General features: G+C 44.6%; 1 protein-coding gene across 1 annotated transcript; it reads left to right on the forward strand.

Moving 5' to 3' along the window:
• The first annotated feature begins 113 nt into the window (after positions 1–113).
• On the forward strand, positions 114–19341 carry FASTKD2 (FAST kinase domains 2). The gene is made up of 12 exons (XM_066636628.1): positions 114–183; positions 2361–3177; positions 3897–4000; positions 5579–5687; positions 6414–6537; positions 7357–7496; positions 8765–8937; positions 9748–9911; positions 12070–12291; positions 13290–13377; positions 17275–17389; positions 18980–19341. Exons 2-12 carry the CDS (start codon positions 2446–2448, stop codon positions 19076–19078), a joined length of 2070 nt encoding a protein of 689 aa, XP_066492725.1. The 5' UTR covers positions 114–183; positions 2361–2445; the 3' UTR covers positions 19079–19341.
• Positions 19342–19953: the final 612 nt, after the last annotated feature.

A 19953-nucleotide genomic window follows, 5' to 3' on the forward strand; every position in this document is an offset into this window, starting at 1 on the left:
ACGAGGGACGCGCGCTCCGAAGGGGGAGGAGCCAGAGGAGGAGGAGGCGGTGGCGGAAGCACCAGGAGGCTTTTCGTCCCCTGAAGGCTTCCGTACACCGGCTTCGGTCACGTGCTCGCTGTTCGATGGCGGCTCTCGCGCGCGTGCTTCACGGGCGAAGTAGCCGGTAGGTGGACCGCCAAGGTGGGTGCCTGGAGGTGGGCCCTGGCCACAGACCGGCCTCCCCGTCTGCGAGGGTCGTCTCCAGTGTCTGTGTTGGGGGGAGCCATGAGCGCTCCCTTAGCTCCAGAGCCAGGTCAACCAGGGCAGTCGGAGTGGCAGCCCAGGTCCGCCCAGCAGGGCTCTGGCCCAGCTCCGCTGGTGGAGGGGTAGACCTGCCCCCCCGACTGCAGCCTCCCCTTCCAGGCAGGTAGACCTGGCCCCCCCCACTACTCTCTGCAGCTGCCCCTTACAGGCAGGTCGACCTGGGCTCCCCTCCTGACTGCAGTTGCCCCTTCCAAGCAGATAGACCTGGCCCCCCCACTACCCCCACCACTCACCACACCTTCTGGGCAGGTAGAGCTGGACTCCCAGTTGAGCCTGGCCTCTCTGCCTGAGGTCTGCTGGGTGGATAGACCTGGGCTCCACCTTGACTGCAGCCACCCCTTACAGGCAGGTAGAGCTGGGCTCCCAGTTGAGCCTGGCCTCTCTGGCCCAGGTTTGCTGGGTGGGTAGACTTGGGCTCCCACCCCAACTGCGCTCTGCTGCCCCTTCTTCCAGGCGGGTAGACCTGAGCTCCTGGCCATCCTGTTGGGTGCCTTTTCCTGCTAGGTTGGCAGTCTGGGGGAGGACCTTGCATCCATGGCCCTCCCTGGATCTGCCCCTGGTTAGGGTTGTTGTGCAGCTTGGCCGGGAAGGTGCCTGCCCTTGGCCTTGTGTCGGCTGCTTCCTGGTGCCCTCTGCTTCAGAGCCCACGAGCAGCCCTGTTGGGCAGCCTAAGGATGCCTCCAGTCCTAGCAGCTTTCCCATGGCAGCCAACCTGTCAGACAGGTAATGAAGACAAGGAGCCCTGTCCTCCACCTACTGCTGCCACTGCCTCCAGCAACCTGAACTCAAAAGTTGAGGTACTTCTTAAATTGGTGGTTCTCCTGCAGAATTTCAGCAGGGTCACCAACTGCCCCTCTTTAGCCTCCTGTAACTTTTTGCCCTTTCCGGCAACTGCTTCTCTACAACCTTTGGTGGCCTGCGCTGTGCTCTAAAAGTTTGTGCTGGAATATGTTGGCTAGTTGAGGTGCTGTAAGATTTATTTTTTATTTTGTGCATTAGTGAGGTTTGAGTAAAGTCTTCCTGCCAGTTTTCTTTCCCCCCCATAATTGTGTCTACACCAGTGGTTCCCAAACCTTTTAACACCAGGACCCACTTTTTTAAATGGCACTCTATCGGACCTACCCAGGTTTGCTACTTTTAGAAAAGGAGATTTGTAAAGAAAAAACATTTCATTTTATAATAATAAAAAAGAAAAGACACTCATACATTTATCTCTACATTTACACATGCTTGCAAACTGCAAGAGCTGAGCTCTTTGCAGGGTAATTAGTACCTACAGTTCTGTTCTGATTTTTGTATAGGCTCTGGGCTTCAGGCAGGTATCTGATCTTTCCATCACACTTTGGCAACCCACCAAAAATCAGGTTGCAACCCACAGTTTGGGAACCACTGGTCTGTATTATACAGTACTAGAGCTGGGTTATCACTCAGTGTTAAGAAGCTGATTAACCCTGTTAATGACAGATTGCTGTACACAGCTGTGGATCTCCGCAGCCCCACACCCTGGACAAAGCTCCACAATGGCGCCCCCCGCAGGCTATCGCCTCCACCCCCTACTCACCAGAGGTTCATGGAACCTCGCGCAACTGCAGCCCACTCCGGAAAAACCTCTGTGAGGTTCCCCGGCACTATAAACTGCTTCTGGAAAACCAAAAGCACAGTTTTGCTCCTGTCATGAGCCTCAGAGAGGCTTCCACAGGGTCTTGGCGCCTGGGGCATTTGCCACAGGGAAGTCTATGGTAGGCACACAACTGGTTGTACACAGAGTGGTCTATGATAGTGTTACCAAATACAAAGGGGAACAGAGTGCCTCTACTTCGAACCATTGTATAGAAGAGGGAATTTTGGCAGAGTCAGCTTTTTAAACACTTCTATGTTGAGCTGCACCTGCCAGAATTCCCCTGTTCTATATAGTGGTTCAAGGTAGAGACACTCTGTCCTCCTTTGAATCTGGTCACCCTAGTCTTTGATATGTTTTAGTTATCCTGTGTCAAAGTTGCAAGATAAAACGTGATTATGTTCATAAAAACTTTTATGTTCAATTCATTTAACAGGTAACCTACATGACCCAGTTCTGGCTAGTTCATTTGTGCTCCAAGAATCTCATGAAATCACTGTCTTTAATGAAGCCATTTTAAAATGCTTAGCAGCAAAATGCATAAGAAATTGGATTGTTTCATAAGGTCGGTCAGACAGTGGCAGGTATATCATTATGCACCAAGGCCTTTTTTTAGACCTGCAGTGAGGACATTTGCATTGGGGATTAATGAACACAAAAATACAGCACAACATTTCAACCTGAGGCAACTTTTGTTGTCTGAATCTCCTTGCTGGTGTCAACCATCTGTTAGGTTTTTTTCTCAAGATACTTTGATTATTAATGCGGAGGATGCCAGTGTAAGTGAACAGAAGACGGCCAATGTTCGGTTAGTTGACTGTGCACAGGGCCCTGGCTCAACGGCTGTCAAATCCACCCATTCTCCATCTGGTTTCTCGGTGTCCTCAAAGGAAGACAGAAGTGCTGTTGAGGATGGAAGGAGCAAGTCCAAGCAGTTCTTTGAAGATCTTCAAAAGTGTATATCTCCTTGTGATGTACTAGACCTGACTTCAAAAAATCCTCTCTCCCAGAAGTATCCCAGTAACTGCTTTGCTACTATGTGGATGCTCACAAAGAAACTCTCAGAAGACCAGAGGCATTATGAGAGGCAACTGATGTTTCAACATCCTCAGTTTAGCCAGCTGTGTCAGGTTGTGATGCACGAGGCCAAGTATATGTGGCGTGATGACTTGGTGTACAGCCTGCTTGCTGTGGTGAAACTAGGAGTCCCACAGAACACCCGGTTGGTTCAGACCTTGCTGAGGGTATGCCAGGTAAGCCAGATCACTAGAAGCCAAGCATCACTTAAGAGATGGTTATAGCACGTGGAACTTGGGGCATGAGAATGATTGATGGGACTGTGTGCATAGCATGGCCCATACACAGTTGAAATGATGGTTTAACAATAATAGTATCAATATAGGACTAGCGCTCATTGTTTACTCCTGTTGGTTTATAATCCCTAGAAGAGCCCTCAAAGGTAAGTGTTATCAATTGTCCCAGGTAAGAGCCTAAGTCTGGGACTTGTGGCTTGCCAATGACCACCTGCCAAATCCATGGCAGTGACCTGATTCTGCGTAGGTTCTTCCTGAGTCCTCAGCTGAATAGTAGAATGTAATCCTGGTGTAGAGTGCATTGTTGAGTGCTCTTGTTACAGTTTTAATGTGTTTTTCACTTAGAAGGACTCTATACTCCAGTTTCTCTTCTGAAAAATGTAAGAATAGATCTGGATTTGATCCCATTGCAACTACAAATCAACAATGTACATAAAAGTACATATAAATGTTCTATTAAAAAGGTGTACTTAAGATGAGGAACTTGAATATTAAAATCAGCTTGCTAATAGCAAACATTGTCACTCTTTGCTGAAGAGTGTAACCTGTGTGGCACCCTGTTCCCTCCAACATATGACACTGATGCTAGACCTAATTGAAAGGTGGATGAAAACCAGTGAAACCTTCTAACAGTCAGGGTTTTCTTGTGTTTTGAATAGGAACGTCTCAATGAGTTTGATGACAGGTGTCTTTCAGTTATTGCAACCACTTTGCAAGGAATGGAAACATGCAAAAATGTGGAAGCTCTTCAAGTTGGACTTCAGTAAGAACAAGAATTATATTTTCTTCTTATAGGCACTGTGGTTCTGCTGTGGATCATTTAGAATGGACATATTTGTACAAGAGCATTATTGTCAGTAAAATGCGTCTATGCAGTGTTGTATGATGTAAACTAAGGTCGCAATCCAAAGGGTGCCTTATGCCGGCCCAGGTCGCTTGGGCCGGCATAAGAGGGTTGCAAATGTACCATAAAGCTTGTTTGCGCCTCCTCGCAGGGAAACCAGGCCGGCGCTCCAAGAAGCGCCGGCCTGCGGAGTCTGGCATAAGCCTCCGCCGTGGCTTCCCTGCAGCCGCTTGTGTCAGCACACTCGCGCCGGCACAAGCAGCAAATGTAAGTGTGGGGGGTGGGGAGGAGGAGGGAAGGAGGCGTTTCTGGGCAGGGGGAGGGCGGGCGATGGGCGGCCCTGGGGGCAGGCATGCGAGGAGCTGGAGGTGGGGCTGGTACCCAGCAGTTATGCCTGATTCCAACCCCTGTCCCCGCGGAGAAAGGAGCAACTTCAAGCCACTCTGCTCTCCTCAGACTTGAGCTACCTCCAGAGGTGGTGCAGGTCCTATTTAATTATTAAATCAAATTATTATTATTATTATTAAAACAAGAGACATATTGGGCCAAATTACAAATTTACGAAAGGGTGTAGTTTTGCCTTCAGCATATTAAATTAATGAGATTTAGGATCCAATCCTATCCAACTTTCAAGTGCTGAGGCAGCTGCAATGCAGCTGTGAGGTAAAGGAACAAATGCTCCTTTACCTTGATGAGACCTTTGTGACTGCCAACCCAGTGCAGGATGCAGTCCATGCCCCATTGTCATAGCTACGTCAGCACTGGAAAGTGGGATAGGAGTAGCCAGGTTTTCCCCCTTTCCTGTGATAGCACATCTGGGAGTGCCTAGTACCCTCTTCTGTAATCCAAGTGCCAACTGTGAGGACCTTAGAGTAGGAGGGGAGATGGGTCATGCCAAAGAAGCCTGCTGTTTCTTAGTTCATTTCTAGCAACCAGAGCTGAATATAAATACATATTTAACATATCAAAGAGTTCTTAGCTGTTGTCTGCTTTGGACCTAAATGGTTCAATATATTTGGTAAGGAAAGATTTTTAAGATGTTGATTCATGGATTTGATTTAGCACCAAATCAAGCGGCAAGGGAATGAAATCACATTTCCTTTTTCATGTCACCGTCTGACACCCATGTGCTATATATTGCGATTTAACAGGATGGGATTAGATCATAGGGATTAGATCTATGTGATATTCCAATGTGGAGCTTCAGGTGGGTCCAAGAGTGGGAGAGGACAGAGCAGGCAAGGATGATCCCAGTCCTCCACTGCATTTAGACATGAAATCGAGCCAAATGCTCTATTGTCATAAGAACATTTGCAGGCAGTAAAACTATTATCATTTAGTATTTCAAAAAACATTTCCTTTCAAGTGAACAATATGACACCTAAACTATCACATTCATATCTTATTATTTTTCTACATGTCTTAATGTTCACTTATTTCTTCTTGTGGTAGTGTCCATTCCACTTGCAAGTTCTAATCTCTTATCTTTCTTATCAGGTTACTGGTGGAGCAGCGAATCCCCAAAATCTCAAATGTTTTTATGTTGCAAACCATGATGAAGTGTATAGGGAAGGATGCACCACTAACGCTTAAGACCAAAGTGGAGGTAAAAAATGGGGATTAGCATGGCACCTGTTACAGGAATTGGTATACAGATTATTCAGTGAGTGGAAATATTTTACTAGAATTAGCTGCAATTAGAATTCGGTTGGGTCGAATGTGGAGGAGGACCCCATTGAGCCAAATCCACAGATCGAAAAATCTGCAGATAGGTAGGCTCAGATCTGTACTGCTGCTTCCAGGGATGGCAGATACATGCAGGATGGGACAGCTTACCACAAAATCAACCCTGTAACAAAAAAGAGACTTTTCCAATTACTGCTACTTCCTGGTCTCTCTTCAACTCTTCATCTTCCTTTCCCAATCTGTGCCTCTTCTGAAGGCCAAGTTCTTGGCTGCCACATAACTCCCTTTTCCTGGCATTTCCACCTCTGGTGTGGGAGGGTCGAGTAGAGCAGTGCCACATAGTCCTTCTGCAAATAGCAATAATCTACAAGGCTAAGTACCACTTGCCATTGTGTGAAGTACCATCAATGATCCTTGCTCTGCTGATTGAAAAGCAGTAAATTGTAGCCCCATGGAAGTCTACAGCAGTCTAGAAGAAATCTGAATTAGCCGAGTATAAAATCATTCTCGATAGTTGCTTGGTAGTTGATGCACGTGGAAAAGGTTGCTGGAGAAAAATATTTTGCTTTTCCTAATTACAAAAGACAATTATCAAGCTTGGTCAGGTTAGGAAAGTAACATGAATGTTTAATTCATATTGTTTTAGAACAAGATCTTGAGTCAGTTGGACCAATTTACAGTCCCAAATGCTCAACACATGTTCAGTGTGCTGGCTGAAATGAATCACCGCTCTCTTCCTATCTTGAATGCTTGTAGTAACAAAGTAATAGGTAAGTCATAATGAATATGTGAAATTGCCTTTCTGTTTAGTTTCTGCTCAGTTTGATTATGTTGTTCTTACCTTCAATTCCTTTAAACTGAAGGAGGCCAGCTGTTTAGTGTAATAGGATGTAAAGCAGAGCCATTTCTCAAGGAGCAGAAAAACAATACACCAAAAATGAATGATGAAAGGGAAAGGTTCAAGGAACAGTTTTCATGAAATTATACTATGTTATATTAGGATCAGTTCTATGAATAGGTGGAGCCTCAGTATCTGCAGGAATCCGTGCTCGGATCCTCACGAATACAGAAAACCATGGATAAGGAAATCCGCAATTTTGGCCCCCTTCTGAAACCCACAGAGGCCACACACATCTGCCTGCGGCCCCTGTGAACTGCAGAAAACCCTCCAAAGGCAACCGGAGTGCTGCTCCAGTTGCCTTCGGAGGGTTCAGTTTGAACTAAGTCTGATTCAATGTGGATCTGGGGGTATATAAAATCAGTGGATAGGCTCCACCTGTATAGATTAGCACTGTCCAGTTGTGTTTGTCCAGGACCCAAAGAATAGTACAACTGGGTTCTGTTACCCAAGGGAGCTTCTTGCTTGTTCTTTCACAGCATCCCCTTTCTCTCCACCCAAAGTGATCTTAGACTCTTTTATTTCACTGGACTAGTGCTAATCCTTTCTCTGAGCAGCTTTTTGGTCTACAGTGATACATTGTTGTTTCATGGTTTTGATAAATGATACCCAGTTGTCTTTAATGATGTCTTGGAGGGCATTGAGCACAATTTCTTGTTTGTTCCTTTTCCTTCTCTTGCATGTGTATCAGAAAATATTCAGGGAATTCCATTTTGGCGATTGCTGACTATTCTGCGATCTTGCAAGGACCTTATGTACCGCAACAGCGCACTTTATTCTGCACTAGCAGATTATGCAGCATCAACCTTCTATATGTGGGACACAAAACAGGTACAGTTTTAGAATGTTGTGTATGATATTGATGGGATTGCTGATATCCTTTACGAAGCCAGCTGGAGCCCTGAATTACAGTTGTACTGTAAAACAAAAAACTAGCCTTCATGCTAGTCATACGCACTTAATATCCGTTGCTGAAAAGGCACCAGCACACTGTTTTCATGTGCTGCAGCTCTACCCACCAAGCTGAGTCTCCTTACACTGTTTAGAGGCTAAAGCTGCAGTCTCTGCTTTGCAGCTGGCAACCTGCAATGTACACTTTGGGAACCGCTTGTCTGTTGTTTAGAATGATATTGTGTTCACCATGTGCATGAATCTTTACAAAGTGCAAGAGTAATGAAGGAGCTTATAATTTTAAAATAGGCCTGCTTCAGCCCTTGTTGCCCCTTTCTATATGATTAAAATTGCTCTGCTCCTCGGGGGTTTTGGCTGCATATGGTGGTTTCTGGTTGCTTTGGGGGCTTGGCTGTATGTTGCTCTTAATTGCTTCTTATTGTTAGTTTATATACTGTATAGTTTTATGTGATTTTTAGTGACTGCTTTATTTTTAAAATTGTACACTGCCTTAAGTGTTCCCCAAACAGACAGAGAGGTGGTTTAGAAATGTTTATATAACAGACAATAACTTTGGTTTGACGGTTGGAGGGCGGAAGCAATAAAGGAAAAAGAGAAATTGAGGCAAGGGGAAATAGGGGAAGAACATGCATTTATTTCAGTTGCACATATTTGAACTTAATAACATACAGTTCAATTCTATGCTTGCCTCCTTAGAAGTAAGCACCGTTGAATTCAGTATGTATAGGGAAACCTCCTACTGATACAGACATTCATACTGTTACACCAGCCGTTTTCTACCACTGTGCCATGGCACATTGGTGTACCGCAAGTGGTGCACAGGTGTGCCACAGGAATTTGGGAGAAGGTCATTTATTAGTAGGGCCAATGGGGATGTGAGCCTCCCACTGGTAGCGTAGTGTGCCTTGGTAATTATCAAAAACCTGATGGTGTGCCTTGACAATTTTAGTGCCTTGTCAGTATGCCATGAGATGAAAAAGGTTGAAAATCACTGTGTTACGCTGTTAGGCTGCAATCCTATACTTACTTACTTACCTGGAAGTAAGGCCAGTTGAACTCATTGTGACCTATTTCTGAGTACACATGAATAGGACTGCACTGTTAAGTAAAATAGATTTTGAAAATGTCAAAACAATGGTCTGAACTGCAGGAATGCAAGTTATGTAGGATCTTTCTTTTGATTTTAGGTTGTCCTGTTTCTTTCTGCCTTTGAGAATCTTGGCTTTCGGCCAGTTGATCTGATGGATATTTTTGCTGAGAAAGTGATCGCTCATCCTACGCCCTTGAACGTGAAGGATATTGTGGCTGTTCTTCGAGCCTATTCTCTTCTCAATCACACCCCCAAAGATCAAAATGCACTGTAGGTTCTGGCTTTGGAAGTTTTTAATTATGTAATATGGTAGTTACCAGAAAGGTTAGCTAAATGCAGTGATATAACTTTCCACACAACTAACTTATGGATCTTTTTATTAAAGGCTGTTAATGGACATTGGCATAGGCAGGCAAATCAATGAATGATAGATCTCTCAGAGGCAGTAACAATGTTACTTAGAAATGGAACCTTCTTCATAAGAATCAAATTTCAGTGGCAAGCAAGACCAATATGTAAGCGAAACAGTGCATGTGACTAAGGGCGCAATCCTAACCAACTTTCCGTCACTGACCTAGCCACAAAGCAGCCCCAAGGTAAGGTAACAAATATGCCCTTACCTTGAGAAGGCATCCTTGACTGCCTCCCCACTGCAGGATGCAGTGCATGTCACATTGTCACAGTTACGTCAGTGCTGGAAAGTTGGTTCGGATTGCGCCCTAAATGAATAAAAATATTTGGAACTGAAGCATTCTTGGAGCAGTCCGAATCATTAGGGCACTTCTGTACCACCCAAAAAACAAATTTGGTATTCACAACAGAGGTCATTGCTTCAGTACAGAACAAGGCAAGCCACACCACATGTAGGAATAACTAGGAATTCCTTTGCTCTTCATACAGTGAAGTCACTATAAAATCATGGGGGGTGGGAGTTCTGTTAAGAAGTTGGAATGTGTATCTGTGCAAATATAAGTGCCATCTGCTTTCAGGTGTGTCATATGAAAATTATCATGATATAATGTCTTTTTGGTTGATCTTTATGCAAGGCAACCTCTGTTTTTTTTTCCCTCCCTTTTGAAGGTTCCTTGAGACTCTGAATAGTGCCTTGAATAAGCATCTCTCCAGGATTTCTAATGTGGACTTACTGAAGGCTGTATATTCTTTCTGCATTCTAGGATATCTTCCCCAACCTGCACTTGATCAACTTATGCAAGATGAAATCCTCCATGATCTGCTAGCATCAGGTCTGAAACTTATTCTTGATTTGTATTCAGAATGAAGGCAATGCAACATTAGGATGTGAACGCATTACTTCCTATGTGTGAGCATATATGTGCAAAGCTAATACTGTGTGAGACTGCCGTACGTTTGTCCTCAAAGACTGAGGAAATGTTCATTTTTTGTTTCAACAGTAAGCTATTGTTTCCTCATGGTATGCTACAATTTGGTAGTGCCAATCATATTTTCTCTCACTTTGGAAGCAGGGTATTCAACAATTTCATCTTTCCCTGCAGTCAATCAGAAATAATCTTATTGTGTGACTAGTGTAGCTCTGCTTTGCTACTGATAACTGTTTTTGTATTTGACACCTCAGTGATATGCTGGAATATGGGCAGGGATTCAGTTGAAAAGGTTTAGTGAGGTCTCTATCTGTTACTTCATGGGTAGTTGGGAGGACTAATAAGCAGAAATAGGAGGATGAATGTGTAAAATTTTGGTGCTGTAGGATTCCATGGGACATAAAAAATCCTAATTGTTCTTTGCCAGGATACATGTCTCTAGATCAGTGTTTCTCAACATTTGTCCTCTGCTGTACCACTTCACATGGTCCACTGATTTGAAGTACTACAGGAAGTAACTGGCAATGACATCGTTGCCATTTCTGAGTTGGGAGGCCAGAAGTGGCGCAACAACCAGTAAGAGGCTCATAGTGGACAGGAGGGCTTTTTCGAGCACAGAAAAGCATGCTTTGGAGCCTCTTACTGCTGTTTGTTATATCAAGTCCCTGGTCCTGCTGCCAAGCAGTAGGTGACCAGGGGTCCTGCAAGCACCACCAGGCACCACATCAAGCACCACTGGTGGTACCCCTGCCAGTAGTTGAGAAACACTGCTCTAGATCAGCAGCTGCTAAACCTGTGACTGCTGTGTACCAAAAATGTGGTCCCTGTTCAGACTGCATCTTATCGTTCCACCTGGTCACTGCATGTAGTCTTCCTTGATTGGGTGACAGGGACTCTCTGGGCAGTTGCGACTGCTGCCCAGTGTCCCAGAAGGCTACATAGCAGGACATCCAGCCATACGGTCCCTGTCTCCCGATCGAGGAGGACTACACACAGCGAAAGGTAAGGCGGAAAGGTAAGGTCCACTCACCAGGTGGACAGGTTTGTCCAAACCCTGCGCCTGGGCTGAGATTTGGACGGCCCTGCTCTAGACGAAGTATCATAGTAGAATAGCAATAATCTGGGATAGTTACAGCCAAGTCCTTCTAACTCTCTCCTTACAAAGCAGTGCCCCTGCTCGCACTGCCTCCTCTTAGTTACTAAGTAGGAGGTTACTAAGTGGGGGGCTCTTTTCCATATCGTTTCCATATCTCAAAGGTAATGTGGTTGGTGTGTATCAGTTCACTAGTTAAATAGATAAGCAGTGATTATTACTTATGAAGTGGTTTAGGGCCCAATCCCTACCCAACTTTCCAGCACTAATGTAGCTGTGTCAAGGGGTGTGCATCACATCCTGCAATAGGGGATAGTCACAGAGGTCTCCTCAAGGTAAGGGAACAAACCTTCCGTTACCTTGGGGCTGCATTGCAGCTGCATTGACGCTGAAAATTGGATAGGATTGGGCCCTTAATGTGTTTACCATGAAATTTCACAGTTGTCGATGTGCACTACATTTCAGTGCTGTCGTTTGCCACTGAATGACTCCTGAAAATATTAACTGAACACTTTCTACCATGTGCATTATTTAAAGAACTTGATATTGAATGAAACAGAGATGAGAAGTTTAGAATACAGAATATTTTGTATAACCAAAGCATGGTGTATAACCAAAGCATTTTCACTTCCAATGTGGCTTTAATTTGCTCCTCTTTGGTTGCTTGGGATTTCATGTAATGATTAAAAATTGTCATATGTGTTTGTCTCATAATGTAAGGGATTTGCATCTAGGCATCTCTATAATATAATCTAAGTATGCTTCTGTATTTACATTGGAGAAATTGGCGGCTACAAAAATTTCAGTTTCAGGCTTTCCAAGTGTTACAAAAAGGCATTGGATTACTTTCAGGTTGGTCCTATAAAGATACTGTGCTTCTGTTCATCAAAGTTGTGATTAGAAATGTGATTGAGAAAACTGTTGATTCATGCTGATGAGCCATTATGTTGCTATTCCCTTCCACCCCAGGCCGGCAGAATACAGAACAGAATGAAATGATGTTGCGAGCTGTCAATGCTTGTCTAGAACTTGATGGACATTCTTCCACCAAGCCAACTGCTTTATCTCTAGAGAATCCATTGACATCCCCTGTTTTTCATCTTCCGGATGTTCAGGAGGTGCTACTTACACTTTTGGGCGACAGAAGCCTGTTTCAGTCAAATGTACAGTTGGCTCATGGCTACAGCTTAGGTATGCAATCTCATATCACTGCCTTTACAATATAATCAATACTGGTTAAATTCTGAAAACCTGAGGTGAGCATAGTGAGGCTATGAGCAAACAGGCAATCCTTGGCTTGAGCTGTAGCTCACCTGGTACAGCTTAGGTCAGCAGTTCTCAAACTGGTGGGTTGCGACCCATTAGCCTGGGCAGCACTGGCCTATCCCCCTTTAAGGGGTGGGGGTGGGGTGGGGGAAGCAGCAACGCAATACCCAGGATTGCACCACTGATGGGACAGAAGGGGAGGTTACTTGCTAGCAGGTGGCACTGGCCTCCAGGGGGTGTGGGGAGCCCTGCAGATCCCTCTGATTCTCTGAGAATTGTGATTGGAAACCACTTCTGGTTTTGCACAGCCTTGCTCCGCCAGATCCTGAACTCCATGTCAGAAGGCCCAACATGGAGGCTCTTGCTTCTGCTCCAGAAAAATAACCAGCGCAGATGCAAGGAGACCTATTGCTGGGGCCAGGACTTTCCTTGGGTGGAAGGGGACAAAAGTCCCCAAGGACAACCCCAGCAGCTTCCCGCTCTCACAGGATACAGTGGTAGCTGCTTTGGCACCACTTCTCCAGTGGGTGCTGGGAAGCATAGGATTGGGCTGTTAAGCACACCTGAGTCTCTGCTGGATTGTAGCCCATACCTATAATTGCTCTTTTCTTCATTTTAAAACGGCCCCCAAGGCTGAAGCAAAAGTTGTAGCTGCCTTTATTTGAAAAGGAAGAAGAAAATGTCTAGTTAACAGTTACTGAAACAGTCTTTGTTTTCACAACTAAGACTCTTGTGGTACCTTAAGGACTTGGCACATTGATCACAGGATGGGCTTTCATGCAGTACAGTTAGTTTCATCAGAGGCGTAAAGTGTTATCATCAATAGGCAGGTATATCATCCACACTCGTTTCTTTTAGGCCAAAGAGGTACCCTTGTAACGGTTTATTTTTTTTAGAACTTAAAATTTTGCCTTTGTTTCCAGATTTTGAAATCCTAATGGATGCAGATAGAAGAACTGTGGTGCCAGACACTGTAGCAGATCAGTCGACAGATGATTCCCACATTCAGAGGTGCTTTGATTTGGTTATCAGCTCTCTTTAATTTGCTGTGTGATCACTTTTCTCCAGACCAGCTGTTTCTCTCTCTCAGTTTACAAAGATGGGAAGGTTCATTTTGCTAACGGAGTGTCCCTGTGCTGTATTGCAGAAATATTTTTCTGTTGGATCAGGTTTATAAAAAGCTACTCACTTGGCAGTGTGTCATAAGTAAATATTTCTTACAGCCAGCCAGTCAGGGAGGCTTGTATGCTTTGGTTACCTGTTGTTGCTGCTGCTGCTGCTGTTCTGTTTTTCATCCACAACAAAAGTGGTTCTCAAAGCAATTCACATAGCAGAAGTAATGAGAAGCTAGCTGGTTCCATGTCCTGCTTTTGTTCTTTTCTTTAAAGACCACCGGTGTGCTAGACTAGCCAGGTAGGTGGGACTAGCCCAGTGTAGGTGGGTGAGCTAGTAAGTGCTTTTGTAGACTAGTGGCTTCTTTGAGGCTGAAAGTAAGAAGGAAAAATCTGTGCAGTTCTTGAACAACTGGAGGTGATTGGGAAACACTTCCTACCAATAAAGCCAATTTCTTAATACCTTTCTGCTGTTTTACAGCCTGTGGCCTTGGTTCTCAAACTCCTCCGGAGTTTGAGACCCAAGGCAAGTGTTTGCGGGGAGGGATTATGGCAGCAACATGATCCCCAAGATTGTGCTGCCGCTGGGGTTGGGATGGGTTTTCTTAACTTACATGGCAAAAGCACTGCAGTCCTGGCAGCAAAAACCGGAATTGCCCATTTTTTGTTATATTTAGTTGTTTGGAGGTATGGGGAACCCTGTGGAGGGCACCCCCTATGCCCAGGACTCTGGTGTTTGCTCCATGTAAGTAAAAAACGAAACCACTCCCATTCTGGCAGCAGCACGATCCCCCTGCCTTCCCCCACCCCTTAAGGGACCAGAGGCAGGGCTTCTCAGGCTGGGGTTTTGCAGTGTCCCAGTTTGAGAACCTCTGGCCGAGGGTTATACAAGAAATTGCTGCTGTTACTTGGTCTACTCAGGAGAAAGCTGAGCCTCTGCTTGTCACTGTTTGTACTTCTCATAGAAAAGAGTTTCGCACTCCCATTACCGTATTTAGATTAGCCTCAAGCTATTCTTAACCGAACGGTATCCAGAAGATGTGAAGCTTACCATGAGAAATATGCTTTGTGGCTGCTGCTGTGAGTTCAGGTTAAAGTAGAGCATCAACAGTGAATTTATACTGAGAACTTTGTAGACACAGTCTCTAAGCAGCTGTTTTATTTTCACTAGATATTAAAAATGGGGTGCATTGAGCAGGCATCACAACATACAGATATTTTCAAGGAACTGCCTCTCATGGAATATTTGTGGAGCATTGTTAAAGAGCATTGTCTCAGTAACAGCTGCTGTAAGCTGCCCCAGTTTGGGCAGGAGTGTTCCTGCATGTTTTCCCTGAGAGCCAGGAATGAGGTGTCTCATTTCAGTCTCTGAACTGTGAGGACGCATAGTCTAAAACTTTATGTATGTTTGTATGTATTTAAACCATTTATACCCTGTCTTTCCCCAACGCTCAGGGCAGCTTACAAAACTTAATACATAAACTTAGAGCATAAAATTATAAATGAACAGTTAAAATCCAGAACATCATTATACCAATATTATTCTTGGCAGCACAGAATTAAAATGTCTCAACAACATTCCAAATTGCTTTTCTAAGTTTCAGGACTCAAGATGATATTTGCATCGTTTCTTTTGATTCAAAATCCCTTTTTTCACTATCACCCTCTCTGGAACTTGCAAGTTCAATCCATTCTCAGCAAATTTAGTTTTCTCAGTAGCTAACTACCCTTTTTAATCCCAGTTAGATACAGGAGAACAAATTAACCTATTTTCCTAGCTATTGAATCTTGGACTTGTTTCTAAGCATGGAGAAAACCAGTTTGAGATTAATAGCTAAGAGCTGGATCAGGAGGTGGAGGTGAATCAAACTCGTTTTTTCATAAAGTTCTTTTTCTCAATCCATGACATACTTTCCAACAATAAAAGAACAGTAATGAAAGTGGTTTAATTCTCTTTTGTGCTAGCAAAACAGCATTGGTCTGTCTTAGATATGCACGTAGCAGAAACAGGTATAACCTAATTATCCACAGATTTTTCACGCATGGTTTTATCTCAATCAATGAGAAGGGCCCTTTAAATTAGAGGGGAAAAGTCATTTAATAGCCTCATTAATGCAAGAGAGGGAAGCCAGCTGACAATCCAGCTGACAATCCATCAATCATTCTCTCTGTGCACTTAGAACAGCTTAACTCTGAGGCAAGCGACCCTTTCCTTCCCCTTGAGCATGTGAAAGAATGCTAAATGGCAGTGATTATCATCTCCTCTATTCTCTTCCTGCCGCCCCCTCCGCCCCCTGCTGCAGCTCCTGGTGAAGGGAGAGATTGCTTCCTTTGAGTGAAGCCTTTTTAAGTGCCTGATTGTCTCCTCAATGCATTACAAAGATCTGCAAGGCTGTTTTCAAATCTCCTAGCAGAGGCACATTGTTTTTAAATGGATTTGCTATAATGCAATTTTTGCCATTAACATCTGGAAACAGAACCCTTGTGAATGCTGAGACTCAACGTATAAGCCAAGTTAAAATTTTAGTATGTTTCAGGTTCTTTTATAATTTATTTTGTACTGATGTTATCCAGACAATTGAATGTCTAGGGCAGTGGTTCTCACACATTTAGCACCGGGACCCACTTTTTAGAATAAGAATCTGTCAGGACCCACCAGAAGTGGTCATGATTGGACGTGACATCATCAAGCAGGAAAATTTTTAAGAATCCTAGGCTGCAATTCTACCCACACTTACCAGGAGTAAGTCCCATTTACTATCATTGTCAAAAGAATATGCATAGTAGCTTGTTAAAAGTACAGATCTGTGACATTTTCCCAAATGCAGTCACCTACCATGGTAGCATCAAGTCTGATATATTAAAAATAAAATATTGACATGAATGGGGACCCACCTGAAATTGGCTCATGACCCACCTAGTGGGTCCTGGCCCACAGTTTAAGAAACACTGTCCTAGGGGTTTGTATGTGTTTCTGTTAAAACATTGGCCAAGAGGTAACAGCTGAATGTATAAGTGAAATAAAATTTTTGCAACAATTGTTGAATTTTCTCACTTGAATGTCTCTTGAATGAAAAATGTCTCTCCAGATTTTTTTTAGTCAGGAGATCTAGATCTGTTCACTTCTGTGCCCTATGTTTTTCAGCGCAATATGTTTATTTATAGTCTGAAGAGCTAAGGTTTTTGTTATCGCTCCTGCCTTAGTTGCTAAGAAGCCCAAGGGATTTGCTGGTGGAAAGAGAGGACTGCTAGTTCCTGTTCTTCATTCCCCATCTTCCCTGGGCATGTTGGTGACAGCTATTGTGGGAATGGAAGAAGCATGTGAGCCCTCAACCCTTAACATCCTACTTAGAGGGTTCTGGAAGTTCCTTGCAACTTGAAATGTGGGAAGCTGTGTGTGTGTGTGTTTAATTCAGCATGATTAGAATATAATTTGTAACTGAATCCAGGCATAAGTTGGGAGGAGTACACAAGGCAAGATAGTCATCGTAATGCAACCCTAATACTTTACAGGTACTAAAGCTTGTCCATGTGATACAGCAGACCTGCTGCACTGCACATGCACAAGGTTCTACATGCCTATCTTGAACTGTGAAGTGGGAGCAGGAGAACCAAGTCTAGAAGCCCTGATAGTCCTCTTGTAACCGCAGAAGCAAATATGTGTGCAAATATCCATTTGCTGCACAGAGAGAGAAGCTTTTTGAATTATGGCCCTTTTTGTTTCCATAGACTGTAAACAGCAGTGTTCTTCAGGCTATTGCATTTCAGTTCATTACAACTCCAGTGTTGGTCCTAGGTTAGCAGTACTGTGCGCTCCTGTATCTGCCTTCTGCGTTGGCTCAAGACATCCCAGAGGAAGGTTGGCAATGAAGATGAGGCACCTACAGCTTTTGGGATATCACGTGATCCTGGTAAGATGAACAATAATGGTATGGTATCTCACTATTCTGTGACAAACTATGAAGAGAAACCATAAACATAACAGTCTATGAACAGAAACAGTTCTGTGAACTATTAACAGAAACAATGGCATACCAGGGAGGGGTCCAGGGGGTCAAATAACCCTGGGGGACATGTCTGGGGGAGCGCCTCCCAGCCATGCAGGCCCCCCCCCCACCAGTCATGCTGGCTGCCTCCCATCCAGAGGCCTTCTGAGAGCTGGAGTACCATGTGTGGCCTCCCCAATCCTCAGAGGGCCCCATAAAGCTTTTGGAGGGCCTAAACACATCACTTCTGGGTTCTCTGAGAAATTGTAAGAGACTTTTTAGGCTCATAGAAGACTTTCTGAGGACCAGGGAGGCATCCTTGGGCTTCAGAAGGCCTTTTGTGGGCATAAAACATCACTTCCAGTCTCCCTGAGAAATTGAAAGTGATATTTTTAGGCCTCCAAAGGCCTTACGAGGACCTCTGAGGGTTGGGGAAGCCATATTTGGTCTCAACAGCTCTCAGTAGGCCTCTGGGCAGGAGGCAACCAGCACGACTGGGGTTAAGGGCAGCTGTCTAGCTGGTAGAGGGGGAGGGCTGCAATTTGTAGTCATGGCCCTGGGCAGCACCAATACCAGGACCGCCACTGAACAGAACCTCTAACTTTTGGATCATAACTTGGGAAAAGCTAGTAAACAGTATCTAGACACAATAGCTAATGGAAACTCAGTGGTTCTCAAACTCTCTGGGTTTGAGCTCGGGGGGCTGCATACACGTACCTAAGCCCCTGCAGCCTCCTGGGAGTGCGGGGAGCCCAGCACGACTACTTTCACTGCTGCAGGGAGCCCTGCTGCAGGCCGCGCTGGTCTCCCCGCACCCCCGGGAGGCTGCAGGGGCTTAGGTACGTGTACTTGTATGCAGCCCCCCTGAGCGGTGCAATCCTGGGGATCGTGCCCCTGCCTCCTCCCTGCCTCCAGGCTGCTCCCATCCCTTAAGGGGGCAGGGGCCACGGCCAGCAGGCTGGGGCGTTGTGATGCCCCAGTTTGAAAAGCCCTGGCTTAACTGTTTGAATTCCTGTACTTAAAGCTTTGCATAAACTTTATTAGAAAGTAAACAATTTAGGATGCAATCCTAACCAACTTTTCAGCACAGGCATAGCTGTGCCAGTGGGGCATGTGCTGCATCCTGCAGTTGGGGGGCAGTCATGGAGGCCTCCTCAAGGCAAGGGAATGTTTGTTCCCTCACCTCAGAGTTGCATGGCCCTTATGTCAGTGCTGGAAAGTGGGTTAGGATTGCGGCCTTACAGTATTTTGGAGTTGTTGGACTTATTAATCTCTGTGCTTTTGGGTGGTAAATGCACACTGGGTGGTACCTAAAGCTTTGGTGCATGCATGTACCATCGTGGGCACTCCTTCTGCTCATTCCTTGTGGAAGAACCCCCTTACACAAGCATAATTCTCCTTCAGTTTGTGGGAGGATGTGTCAACAACAGCTCAGGACACTGAGCACCTAACTTCTGTTTTTTTCTAAGTGATGTTCTAAACTGACGTTCTTTTCTGCTTTTTAAAAAAATTGAGGTTCATTACCAGGAATTTCAAAAGCTGAAGAAAGAAGAGGCAGTTGAGTTCTTGAAGAGAGAAATATTTTCAGAAGACGCACACCCAGGTTCTAATTAGAACATCCAGGATGACTATTTAAGAAGATAATGCTGAACAAGATTCCTTAATTGTCTCCCCCTCTCTGAAGAATGTGGAATCCTGTCAGTATTCACATTTGTTACAGTGTTCTTTGCAACTAGGGCAGGATGCACAGTTAAGACTAAAATATTGCATTTGCTGCACTGCTTCAGGTGCCATCTGCCAGAGAATACAGTGTATATATTTGAAATAAAGTTTTAAAAGATATTTGTGAATTATCTCCACCCCCAATAAAAATATGTGTGTGAAAACAGTACATTCTTATTTATAATCTAATATGAGAAATTACCTGTTTAGTCTAGCGGAGTGTTCTTCAACCTTGGGGTCGCGAGGCCCCAATTGTGGGGTCATGGCAACTTACAGGAATAAAAAAAGTTGAAGAACACTGGCCTAGAGCACCACCAGGTAAAGGGGGAGGCATCTGGTGTACCCTTTCAGGTGCCAGGAGATTGTGCCCCAGTCCTGCTCAGGTTCTTAACAATTATGATAAGATAGCTTTCACTAGTGGCAGGCTTCATGGTAACTTTTTCTGTTCTCTAATAAGAATATTTGGTTAGCAAACAGTGCTGGGAGGGCATTATGGGGGGTGGATGGAGTCCTGGGGGTGGGTGGGATCAACAGTGGGGTTCTCGGTCTCATACTTTATTTTTTTTATTTACTGATTGGGGTCATGGCACAAAAAAGGTTTAAGACCACCAGCTTTTCCTGTTGTTCTGATGACACTATAAAGTGGTTGTGTGGGAATGGGCGTAAGTGCTTAAGTTCTAAATAGAGAGGAACCAGGCTCAAGCCTGGTTAAAACTTTCAGCCCTTGAACTGGAAATCTTCCCTCCTTTTCACCAGGTTTGTGGTGT

Source organism: Tiliqua scincoides, chromosome 1 (assembly GCF_035046505.1).
Source record: "Tiliqua scincoides isolate rTilSci1 chromosome 1, rTilSci1.hap2, whole genome shotgun sequence".
In the NCBI taxonomy this organism is placed as follows: Eukaryota; Metazoa; Chordata; class Lepidosauria; order Squamata; family Scincidae; genus Tiliqua; species Tiliqua scincoides.

Coding starts and splice junctions, on each gene's coding strand:
- FASTKD2 (XM_066636628.1), top strand. CDS start 2,446: ATGCTTAGCAGCAAAATGCATAAGAAATTGGATTGTTTCATAAGGTCG. Junction 6,538..7,356: donor TTGTAGTAACAAAGTAATAG/GTAAGTCATAAT, acceptor CATGTGTATCAG/AAAATATTCAGGGAATTCCA. Junction 7,497..8,764: donor ATATGTGGGACACAAAACAG/GTACAGTTTTAG, acceptor TTTTGATTTTAG/GTTGTCCTGTTTCTTTCTGC.